Consider the following 12,665-nt stretch of genomic DNA (forward strand, 5'->3'; position numbering starts at 1 on the left):
TAGAAAAGCTGGTCAGAAAAAAGTTGAACCAAACAGTACCGTTGTCTAGGGATTTCGAATCAGTACCCGTGGGCTCCGCTAAAGCATCTTGCCGCTACGTACAACAACAACACTGTCAAGACAGTGGACAAACTTCTGCCTATCTTTGGAGGCATGCAGAGCAGCTGGAAACGAAATGGAAATGCCGTGTCATGCCCATGTCCCTGTCACCACTGTTTTTGGATCCTTCTCGTCGGCTTCGAATTGCTGCTGCCTGCTGGGGATGGATGGGGCGGCTCTAGAAAAAAGGTTGGCCTTTTCAGTCAGTCATGCCATCAACCTGGCCCTAGAACTCAACATGTGCAGTTGTGTGTGATCTGATTATTGGACGAGAAAAAACATTAACAATCCTGGGATGATGAACATGGACATTACGTTCTATTCCCTCCATCGTGGAATTGGTGCATTATGTCCTTTTAACTTTATACTGATACATAAATGCATTTTATGTGGTGCGTATACTCAGATTTCACAAAGTTTATGAAAAAGGAAACCATAATTTAGGGCCTGTTTGTTTACCCCCAGATTATATAATCTGGATTAAATAATCCTAAGAGGCAAACAAACAGTCCGGCTTATTTATCTAGATTATATAATCTAACCCCTTGGATTATGATAATCCATAAGCAAGTGAGGAGGTGCTTATTTCAGATTATTTTTTCTCACTTCCCCACTACCCTTTCAAGTTTCCTAGAAATTACCCACCATTGCCATTATAATCCACCGAATCGTTTTTGCGCCTAGTACTAGTCAATTTGGGGATGAAGAAGGTGACATGAATGCCTTCCGTGATAATATTGCTAATACAATATTTGCCAATGTCAATTGAATTATTTTATATATATATATATGAGTTTCAACCTAGTACAAATATAGAGGGCATTCTTGTCTTCCTCATACAAAAGAATCCTATTAACAACTCAAATAATCTGGGTAAACAAACAGGACTAATCAGATTATATAATCCAGATTATATAATCCTCCAAAAATAATCCAGATTATATAATCCATGGGGGTAAACAAACAGGCCCTTAATGAGAAACTCCTTAATTAGGTTTATGGGTGCATGTGTCATTTGAGTATTCTCTCAGGACATATTTGAATATACTAAAGCTAATAGCTAGCTAGATAAAAAATTGGTAGTAGAATTAGTTTGCTAACTATTAAATGAGTTTAGCTAGGTTGAACATGTTAATAGACTAATTGGTAGTTGATAGTGTACCTAATAGTTAGCTAGAAATTAAGATCTCACTATGAAGCACGGGCACTTACAAGGTTTTTGAAAAAAATCGTCATTTTCCAACTTCTAGAAAATCGGAGTGAAGAGGCCTCAATTCTGACAGAAATTTGGCAACAGACACCCCCTCCAAAAAAAAAATACTCGAAACAAGGAGGTTCAAAAACATATTGGCAGGAAGGATTATTTCGAAGATGCACACTGGGCTGCCCGTTGTACAACCTAAACTTTCACTCGTTTGGTGAAAATATCAAGCAACGAAGGGAGGGATGTCCTGTTAGCTTTATCAGCACACAAATTGTTGCAACCAAGATTTTCAGTCCATGACTAAAAGGTAGACGCAATTAACATTTCTGACGTGTCAGGATCAAAGTACAGGCAAAATCAGCCAGATCTATTCTTGCCATCATTTCATCACCCAACGGAGATGACGATGGCAAATACAACTCGCTGGTTTACTTTTTCTACAATATTTTGTCTCTATTAATTACAATTGCAGCAGTCTGAACAGCTAGGTTAAAGCCGCAACGAACAGAATAGATGTTACTTCGCAGAACCATTCACCATTACTTCCACATGACGCTTTCAGCAGTTTCATGTTCTGAAACTGAATCAGTAGAGCGCATCAGATCTAACAACAATTACAGGAAAGCTATTGAACTTTAAAAAACCATGAGCCAGTTCTCATGTCACAATATCAGGGGCAGAATGTTTTTGGTTCCTGAACCGATGAATTTCGACGTTGTCAGAAGTTCCGCTATCGTACTCCTCTACAGAATGCATACACCAATGCAGCAGCAGCTGAATTCCCAAGAGAACAAGAAAGTCAATGAGATAACTAGGCATAATATCCTGGGTATTGCAGAAGTTAGAGCTAATCAATAGTGGAGAAAAATGGATAAGAGTAGGCAGTCAGCTCCAAGATAAACATTATTGGCTAACAAGCAGAACAATTGAATTATCTGAACTGAGAGATCAAATTATGGGTGTTAAGGCTCATATTAGCCCATATACCTATCTATATATATGAGAGTCCTCAGGGGATATCATCAACAATGGCCCTGTTTGGATCCAAGGGTTAGAGCTAGTTTGGGCTAGTTTGCGCCAAACTAGCCCAAAAGTAGCCAAACAGGAGGGCTAGAGCCAGTTTTTTGCAACTAGCCCATCCCAAAAAACTCTCCCCACCAAGGGGTGATTATTGGGGCTAGTTTGTTGGAAGAACCACCAAAATCCTTTTTTCTCTCTTATCCTTCCGCACGGGATCCGCACGTTCCTGGGTCCATTTCTTTTCTTCGATACGCAGAGAAGGACCGGCGCCGCCGTCCTCGAACCGAAGAAACGCCGCCGTCCTCGAGCAGGTCAGCCGTCGCCTCCCTCCGTTCCCTCAGCCTCCTCCTCCCTCTTTTCTTGATCCATGGAAAGGTAGTGGAGGGGCACGGCTGGCCACATTGGAAAGAACAGGAAAACAACGGATTTGTTTTGGCTAATTTCTTATTGAATGCATTTTCGACTATTATAATTTACTAATTTATCTACTGTGATTGGCTCATTTTGTTACTGCATATGCAGCCTCACCGTTGCCATGGACGGCGATGCCTTCGACCTCAACTCGCAGGCGCCGGAGACTGATGGTTTCCCGGGGCTTCAGCTATACGGCAACATCCTGTCCGACTCTGATGGTCTGTTCGATGGCCGTGCCAGCGGCTCTGTGCTTCCTTCGTATCGCCCACCGCGTGCCACACAAGAGTTTATTTGTGTTATTTGTGTGTGGGAGAAGCCACACAAGAGTTTGCCACACAAAATCCGGATAAGGAAAGATTTAAATGAGACAAATGATTATAAAATAGCATTTATTGTAAACTAGCCCTTCGATCCAAACACGTAGAGGTATAGATGTCCAAAAAGCACGAGGCCCGTGAGCCCGGCACGAAGCCCGCTTTTTGGGCCCGGTCCGAACCCGGCACGGTAGAATAAGCGGGCGGGCTTGGACAGGAAACTAGGCACGGCGGGCTAGCCCGGCACGGCCCGTTTACCTCTAAGCACGTTAAGCCCGGTTTTTTTTACACTAAAACGTGCTTACCGGCCCGTTTAGCCCGATTTTCGGCCCGCTTTTTTCGTGCTAAACGGGCCGGCCCGGCCCGTTTAGGCCCGCTGCGGGCCGGGCTTGGACAGAAAATTAAGCCCGCTGGCACAGCAGGCCCGGCCCGATTTTTGGCTGGGCTTCACCAGGCCCGGACCGGACCGGGCCGGGCGGCCCGTTTGGCCATCTCTACGTAGAGGGCTAGAGCTAGTTTGGGATAGAGTTAGAGCTAGAAACTAGCTCTAGCTCTAGCCAGGCTTGAAGGATCCAGGGCCAATGTCTCAATCTCCCGGTACGTGATTTACGTAACATGGTATAAAAGAGCTAATTAGATCCGGCTTATTAGCCGCCGATCCTGACTCCTCGTCGGCGCCGTCGCGACTCCACCTTTGGGCCGCTGTCGCGGTTCGTCGGTCGCCGTCGCGTCTCCTCGTCGGGTGTCGTCGCGCCTCCACTTTTGGCCGCCGTCGCGGTCTTGCCTCTTCACTCAGCCGTCGTCGCGGCCTTCCACGTCTGCCACCGGCCTCTACTCCGCGATCTCTGGTGGCGCGCGTCTCCACCGGCGGCCAGATTTTTTTTTCTTTCCTCCCCGCTCGGACCGTCCCGCCCCGGCTGTCTCTGCTCCGCCCGGTTGTCTTCTCTCACCGGCGTCCGGACAAGGGCGGCGCCAAACGCCACCACAAGGTTCAGCGCGTCAACACGCAGGCTCTGCTCCGCCTGGATCTCGCGCCCCGGCCTCTGCTCAGCGATCTCACGCTCAGGCCCGCAAGCTCTGCTCTGTCACATCGTCCAGACGAGGCTTTCTTCATCCTCGGTCAAGATCCAGCCCTCTGCTCCGCCGATGGCTCCTGTCTGCATCAAGCTGGTCCTCTGGTCAGTTTGGATACTGCTGGGTTTTTCCTTCCCTACAAGTTTGATTGAAACAACCTTCAGTGCTAGTATAACATATCACACACTAATACAATTATTATCAACATCACTTTGAATGGTCAAAATTACCATGAACGGTCCTTCTGTGTAGAAACTGCTTTGCGAGGTCATGGTCTTGCTTTTCATTTGATTGATGATCTACCTGTGCCTACTGCAAATAACATTAATGCTTCTGAAATCAAGACTTAGACAATTAATGATGGAAATGTGATGGCTGATATTGTTAACAGTGTCAAGCCATCCATGATTATGAGTCTTTCTTCATTCAAGACTGCAAAAGCTATGTGGTTTTATTTACAGAAGCGTTATGTTCAAGATAGTGGTGCTCTTCTTCATACTCTTATGTAGAAATACATTTAATAGAGCAACATGATCTGTCCATTGATAATTATTATTCAGCTTTTGATCGCCTGATGGATCCTTTAATGTCTATGGTTCCTTCATGCACTGCTGATGATTGCACTGCACATAAGTTCATTGAAAAATTCTTCACATACAGATTTTTTATGGGTCTCAAGACAGATTTTGAGGCTATTCGTACCAGATTGCTTCATAGATCTGCAAGTCTGACCATGACAGAGGCTTTATCTGATTTGCTTGCTGAGGAGACTCGCCTCTCATCTATGTTTGTACCTCATACTCATGTGTCCTATAAAGTGTTAGCAACTTCTCACAAGTATGGTGGAAAAGGTGGCTACTTTGAGCCTTGCAAGCATTGCAACAAGACTACACATCGGTCTGATCAATGTTTTCTTAAGTATCCAGAGAAGTTAGCGGAGTTTCGTTCTCACCGTACTAATCAAGGGCATGGGCCATCCAAGGGTTCAGTGTGAGTTGCTGCTATCTCTGGCAGTGCTTCTCCGTCCACATGGGTTGGGTTGTTGATTCTGGTGCCTCATTTCATGTAACTTTAGATCAATCTCAGTTGGATACATGTGCAACAGTCACTAATGGGTCTTCTGTTCAAATGGTTGATGGTACTTCCTGCTCTGTAACTCACAAGGGCTCCCTCTGTACCTCCCAGTTTTCTATACCTGATATTTCTTTTGTACCTAAGCTCTCCATGAATTTACTTTCTATTGCTCAGATTACAGACCGCAACTGTTTTGTTGGTTTTGACAGCTCATCTTGTTTTGTTCAGGATCGTCGAAGCGGGACTGTGATTGGGACTGGCCATCGCCATAGAGATCTTCCTGACTCTATACTCTGGACTCTTTACGTCTACCTCCTGTCTACACTGCCAGTGTTTCATCCGATGTGTCCACTTCATCTTTTGCTCAATGGCATCATCGTCTTGGCCACTTATGTGGGTCTAGGTTATCTACTCTAGTTCATAAAGGATGTTTAGGTCATACCAACATTGAGTCAAATTTTCATTGTAAGGGTTGTAAGCTTGGTAAACAAATACAACTTCCATATTTATCTAGTGCTTCTTACTCAACTCGCCCTTTTCAACTTATTCATTCTGATGTATTGGGTCCTGCTCCTTTTCCCACAAAAGGAGGTCATAAGTACTATGTCATTTTTATAGACGATCATTCGAATATACTTGTTTTTTTTCATGAAACATCGTTCTGAGCTATATTCTATTTATCAGTCTTTCACACGGATGATACATACTCAATTCTCTTGCCATTTAAAATTTTTCGCTCTGACTCTGGTGGTGAATACTTGCCTGATAGGTTTTGTCGGTTTTTGACATCCGAGGGTACTCTTGCCCAACTCTCATGTCCTGGAGCTCATGTTCAGAATGGTGTGGCTGAACGGAAGCATCACCATATTATAGACACAACTCGCACCCTTATTATTGCTTCTTTTGTTCTATCTCACTTCTAGGGTGAAGCTGTGTCTACTCCTATTTATCTAATCAACAGACAACCATCAACTAAATTAGCCAACAAATGCTCGGGTGAGGTATTTTTGGTATTCCTCCTAGCTATGACCATCTTCGATTTTTTGGCTGCACCTGTTATGTTCTGCTAGCACCCCGCGAGCGCACCAAATTAACTGCTCAATCTGTCGAGTGTGTCTTTGTAGGATATAGTTCTGAGCATAAGGGCTATAGATGCTATGATTCTTCAGCTCGCCACATGCGTATTTCACGTGATGTGGTATTTGTTGAAAACCGTCCTTTCTTTTACAATTCCTCTACTTCCTCTTCGTATTCTCCTTTACAGACCACATCTTTATTGTCCTTTCCTTCTAATAATGACACTGTTTTATCCCCACACTTGTCTGATCCCCTTTTGTCTATATCTCCACCAGAGACATCTTCACCTCCAGCTTCGTCAGATCGACTACCTATTACTCGTGTCTATACTCGTTGTCCCACTAACCCTCCACCTGTCTCGTCGCCTCTGGCCAGTCTTGATACTCCTGTTTTTTATGATACTAACAATTCTGATGAGTTGCTGGTTGCCCAGGGATATAATTTACGTGATCGTACTACAATAGCACCTCTAGATCGTTATCATTATCCACGTTCTGTTGCCGTAATTGTTGAACCAACTACTTATCAGGAAGCTGCTAGTATTCATGAATGGCAACTTGCTATGATTGAGGAGTTTGCTGCACTTGACCGCACCGGTACTTGGGATATTGTTCCTTACCGTCACATGCTGTACCTATAACATGCAAATGGGTCTTCAAAGTCAAGACCAAATCAGATGGTTCTGTTGAGCGATACAAGGCTTGTCTTGTTGCTAGAGGTTTTCAGCAAAGTCAGGGTCGAGATTTTGACGAGACTTTTGCTCCTGTTGCCCAAATGACTACAGTTCGTACTATGATTGTCGTAGCCGCTACACGTTCTTGGAAAATTCACCAGATGGATGTTAAGGATGCCTTTCTCCATGGTAATTTAAATGAAGAAGTTTATATGAAGCCACCTCCAGGTGTTGAGGTTCCCTCCTCTGGTTCTGTTTGTCGCCTTCGGCGTGCCTTATATGGTCTTAATCAAGCTCCCCGTGCTTGCTTTGAGCGTTTTGCCTCTGCTATTATGGCTGCTGGTTTCTCACCTAGTAATCATGATCCTGCTCTTTTTGTTCATCAATCCACAAGGACGTACTTTACTTCTACTCTATGTCGATGATATGTTGATTACTCGTGACAATGAGGAACACATTTCCTCTGTGAAAAAGCAACTTGGAAAATTGTTCATGATGACTGATTTTGGTTCCCTAAGCTATTTCCTTGGCATTGAAGTAGTGCACTCCACCAAAGGTTACTACCTTTCACAACACAAATATATTCAAGATCTTCTTGCACGATTTGGTATTATTGATACTCGGACAGCTACCACCCCTATGGATCTTCACTTACAGCTCCGCTCATCTGAGGGCACACCTCTTGCTGATCCTTCTCGGTATCGCCATATTGTGGGAAGTCTGGTCTATCTTACTGTGAAAAGACCTGACATAGCTCATGCAGTACATATCTTGAGTCAGTTTATGAGTACTCCAACTTCGGTGCATTATGGACATTTGCTTCGTGTCCTACGCTACTTACGAGGAACATCCACTAGGTGTCTTTTTATGCTCAAAGCAGTCCGCTTCAGCTTTATGCTTATTCTGATGCAACATGGACCAGTGATGTGAATGATCGTTGCTGTCATGGGCTATTGCATTTTTCTTGGTTCCTCTCTTATTGCATGGAAATCTAAGAAACAAGTTGTTGTTTCTCGCTCTAGTAATGAAGCATAACTTCGTGCACTTGCCACCACTACTGCAGAAATTGTCTGGCTTCGTTGGTTACTGGCTGATTTTGGTACTGTGTGTGATGGTCCTACACCTCTTCTATGTGATAATACTAGTGCTATACATATTGCTAATGATCTAGTGAAACATGACCTTCAAAATCACATTGGCGTAGATGCCTTCTTTACTCGATCACATTGTCGTTAGAAGACAATTAATCTACAATATGTACCTTCAGATTTGCAATTGGCAGATTTCTTCACTAAAGCTCAAACTCGGGAGCATCGTCGACTACATTTACTCAAACTCAATGTCTCTGATCCGCCTTGACTTTGAGGGGTGTGTGTTAAGGTCCGTATTAGCCCATATATATATATTATATATATATATATATATATATATATATATATATATATATATATATATATATATATATATATATATATATATATATATATATATATATATATGAGAGAGTCATCAGGGGATATCATCAACAATTCCTCAATCTCCTGGTACGTGATTTACGTAACAATGGGAACAAGTGAATTTCTGAACTGACCACACCATTGTAAGAAATGCAACCGGACAGTTTGCACCAACTGAAGAATCTGGTTAAGAGCATCTCCAACAACGTGACCTATAAAAATGCCCTATAATTTGAAAATGAGTATATTTTATAGAATTTAGGGCACCAACAAAACACCCCGCTCCAACAGTAAAGCCCTAAATCTAGATTATAAGGCAGCCCACTACGGTGTAGTATATTTGAGTCACTTGAGAGGGTGTCCTATAGTTTTTTGACAAAATTTTATGAAATGAGGCACTGTTGGAGTAGTTTTTCCTGTGTAGAGCCCTATATTTTAATTTGAGGCACTAGTTTAAGGTATTGTTGGAGATGCTCTAACACTGCAGAGCTGAGAGTGAGGCTTATTCCCATTCGAATGTTCCTGCCATCACAGCCCCCCCCCCCCCCCCCCCCCCCCCAAAAAAATCCAAGAAGAGGATACTACAGACAACAACTATTCAACATTGAACTATATAATTTCTCTAAACATCAGGGCTATTATTACATTTCCTGTTGTCAGTATGACACTACGCTCTACTGAAAATCTGTAAGGTCTTGTTCATTTGTGTCGGATTGCACCTGGAATCGTTCCGGCTAATCAAAGTTTATATAAATTAGAGAAGCAATCCGGTTAAGAATCGTTCTGACCCACCAATCCGGCACAAACGAACAAGGCCTAATGCATATATTCTATTACTGATCTCTTTGCACAACAAATTCAGAACTCCATACAGAACTAAACTTGGGCCTGAAAACTTTATTAAACATGTCAAATGCTGAAACTGTAACAAGTGCACGCTGAGTAGTCACCTGGTGATCCGGTCCTGAAGACGACGATGTCCATGGGATCTAGGCTGCGAGGCAGGTCGGTGACCAGTGGCGTTAGCCGGCCATGCGAGCCGGGCCGCATGCACAGCGTGAAGCCGAACATCTCCCCGTCCCAGTCGTCCTGGAGCTGCCCCAGCTGGATCCTCAGGTTCATCACGGAGTGGTCGTAGGAAACGAACGAGGGCCAGTTGTGAGGATTCTGGTCGAAGTCCCCTTCGTCGCTCGCCCGCACGTGCCGGATCGTCCGCGGCGGGTGCTGATGCACCCCGGTGCGCCGCCAGAACAACAGGCCACAGCAGACTCCTATCTGTTGGAACACTTTGTTTAGGGAAAGAAAAGTATTGGAGCGGCTAGACAACCGCGGTAACTGAATGAACATGTCTGAATACACATTGAACTGACAACGGAATGTTCAGAGACCAATTTGTTTCGTTGCGACAAGAAATCAGGGAAAAAAACAATCGAGATCAATCTGGCACGAAATGTGGAAGACCAAATAGCAGTACATATCGTAACAAAGAACTGCGTACGATGATTCAACGCAGTTTTAACGAATGACAAATAAATTCGTAAAGCAAAGTGAACCACAATCTACAGCAGTTTCTGGATTAATAATAACTAAGATCAGTACTTCCGGCTTAGCACACAAAGCCACATCAAGAAAAGATTTCAAAAACATCACCAAACACACTCTAGTAGCCTTCAATCCGATTAAACCCTAAACCCTGAAGCGAAGCAGATGCAGAGGCACAGGAACGTACGTAACACGAGAAACCACGAAAAACATTTCGTGGGCTACAGAATTAAAACCTGTCAGCAAGAATTAACAGGTCCAGTAGTCTTGTATCGGAAGAAATGAAAAAAAAATTCAGACTCAGGAAAGGACAAATTCAGACAGAGAGAATGAAAACCGACGCATCTATGATTGGTGTTCCAAGTAAAGCTGGCCGCCGAGGAGAGTTCCCATCCAATGCAATGCAAGGAAGGAGAAAGAACGGCGCGCAGCCACCACGCACCTGAGGCTGAGGTGAGGCTGGAAGGGGCGGCGGTACCGAGCTCGCTGCGACGACGTGGGCCGTCCACTGCATCATGGTGGAGACCCTGCGGCCTCGGTTGACGTCGACGGTGACGCAGGTGTTCCAGGTGCGGTGCCTACCGTTGGCGCGGAGGTCGCAGCCGAAGTAGCGCAGGCGGACGTAGCCATGGTCGGGCGGGTCCAACCTCTGGACCCTCCACATCCACGGGGAGGAGGGGCTCAGCGCGTGGGGCTCGTTGCGGTCGAGCTGGGTGGTGCAGCGGCCACGGTGGCCGGGCGGCGCCTCCTGGATCGAGAAGGAGAGGTAGCGGCCGTAGGCGGCGTTCTGGAGGAGGACGAATGTGTCCCCCTGGTCCGACCAGACCAAATGCTCCACCCGCCACACCGCGTTCAGGGGTGGGACGGGTCCGTTCGGGCGTAGGGAGACCCCCGCCCAGTCCCCGTCGGCGTGGACGTACGTTCTTCTCGCGCGGCTCTGCAGCCGCACGAAGGCCCCGTCGGGGAATAGCTCCATCGTCTGGTGATTTATGGTGGTGGTCGTGGGGCAGGTGATTGCCGGGCTGTTGCGAGGAGGGGATTCGGAAGGGTTAGAGAGCCGGCGAGAGCAGAGCAGGTGCTCGTTGGCAGGACCGTTGCGTTTGGGCGCCACGCCGAGACAGGCGGGTTATTTCAAAGGAGACAATTCCTTGACGACCACCTCCTGTCTGTATGTACTCATTTTGTTTCTAAAACCGTTGCTGCGAATTGAATGGTACCATTCTGCCTCTATCCTATCATGTTTTGTTGCTACCTTCAGATGGACATCTATGTGAAAGACCCAAACTGGCAGAAGCATCATAGTCCAAATGGAGTTCTCAGCGACAATAAATCGACTAGATCAACGAAAAGGTTCAGGAACCAGGTTCCTGGCCATCAGAGGATAGTCTTTGCAGGCAAGCATCTTGAGGATGGACGGACACTTGAAGATTACAAAATCCAATATGAGCCCACCCCGCACCTTGAGTTTGGCATGCAGATTTTTGTGAAGTTTAATTTTATCTTGCTTTCAGAATTTTAGCTTGAAAAACTAGTCTCAATTAGGAATTTTCGCAACACAAACTGAGAATTTTGGAATGCACAGACGCCTTCACAGAGCGAGCGAGGCGAGCAGCGTCACCCGGTCCATCCCGTACCCCCAACGATGCTACTTTGTGTCAGGAGACTGAAGATGCTAGAGCGCAGAGACGTGGAAGAGGAATTGACTGAGCGCGGGAAAGCTGATGAAGTTCCAGAGGCTGAGGCTGTCCGCAGCCGTTCCCTCTAAATTTTTCCCCCTAAATCTTACTATGCAGCCACGTCAGCAAGATTCCCTCCCCTATATTTACTCGTCCCGCAACCGTTCCCCCTAAATTTTACCCTACATATCACTCTACTCATTAAATATACATTTCCCTATAACTAACATAACCAACTTGTTTTTTTTTATTTTTATTGTTTTGTTTGAACACGTATTGATTACCAGATGATACTTGTTGAACAAATTTTTTTTCAATTATTCCTCTTAATTTAGACATACTATGTACAAAATCAAATATTATATTATTTAATTGTAATCCTTCTTACATCATTTCATTTATTAAGATTACATTGGTACCATGGTAAAATTAATTAACCTTAGCCGTATGTGGAAATGTTCCATTGATATGTGCACGAACTTTTCTAAAGCACACTTACTTTGGACGACAAACCATCCAGTCGTACGGTGTAAGCCACGACTATCTTACGATGCAAGACACCGTTGGCTTTCATACGAAGCCACGGATGGCTTTTAATGGAAGCGATCTTCCCCCCCCCTTTGCTCCCCCTATATATATTCAATCAACCTCTCCCATATTGTTCGCCCATACTACTGAGTCAATCAAGTTATCCATAGTTCGGTATGTCTCAGAGTCATACGGAAGATGAGTTTGGTTCGAGTGATTCGAGTGATAGTGAGGACGAAACTCTTTTGCTTGTGAACCTACTAACCCTCAACATTGCGGCTCAACACCATCACCGCCGACGGTCGGGTTTACCCCGCCGTGTCATTCACAGAGATCATTTCGCTGGAGAAAACCTCATCCAACATCACTACTTCGCCGCTAACCCAGTGTATCCACCGCATGTGTTTCGTAGAAGGTGCGCACTTCATACATTTGTCTTATGTTATGATTTGTTCAAATTATGACAATTATGCAATACCATTTATATAGGTTTCGCATGAGTAGGCCTTTGTT

At 44.8% G+C, this 12,665-nt stretch overlaps 2 protein-coding genes across 3 annotated transcripts; one reads left to right on the top strand and one right to left on the bottom strand.

The window, feature by feature from the left end:
- Positions 1-1,578: 1,578 nt before the first annotated feature.
- LOC100276817 (uncharacterized) lies at positions 1,579-11,068 on the bottom strand. Of its 2 annotated transcripts, NM_001150526.1 has the most exon segments (3): positions 1,579-2,077; positions 9,357-9,681; positions 10,391-11,050. In NM_001150526.1, coding segments are annotated over 3 exon segments (903 nt in total). In that variant the 5' UTR covers positions 10,925-11,050; the 3' UTR covers positions 1,579-2,033.
- On the top strand, positions 3,714-5,725 carry LOC100381567 (uncharacterized). The gene is made up of 2 exons (NM_001174392.1): positions 3,714-4,229; positions 4,786-5,725. The coding sequence occupies exon 2, from the start codon at positions 5,155-5,157 to the stop codon at positions 5,614-5,616; it is 462 nt and encodes a 153-aa protein (NP_001167863.1). The 5' UTR covers positions 3,714-4,229; positions 4,786-5,154; the 3' UTR covers positions 5,617-5,725.
- Positions 11,069-12,665: the final 1,597 nt, after the last annotated feature.

Source organism: Zea mays, chromosome 4 (assembly GCF_902167145.1).
Source record: "Zea mays cultivar B73 chromosome 4, Zm-B73-REFERENCE-NAM-5.0, whole genome shotgun sequence".
NCBI classification, from domain to species: Eukaryota; Viridiplantae; Streptophyta; class Magnoliopsida; order Poales; family Poaceae; genus Zea; species Zea mays.

What these genes read in the sequence shown, in the direction of transcription:
- LOC100381567 (NM_001174392.1), top strand. Translation starts at nt 5,155, where the DNA reads ATGGGTTGGGTTGTTGATTCTGGTGCCTCATTTCATGTAACTTTAGAT.
- LOC100276817 (XM_023302183.1), bottom strand. Translation starts at nt 10,924, where the DNA reads ATGGAGCTATTCCCCGACGGGGCCTTCGTGCGGCTGCAGAGCCGCGCG. An exon ending in CAGCCTCACCTCAGCCTCAG is followed by an intron (nt 9,682 to 10,390) that starts GTGCGTGGTGGC and finishes GTGTTCCAACAG; the next exon opens with ATAGGAGTCTGCTGTGGCCT.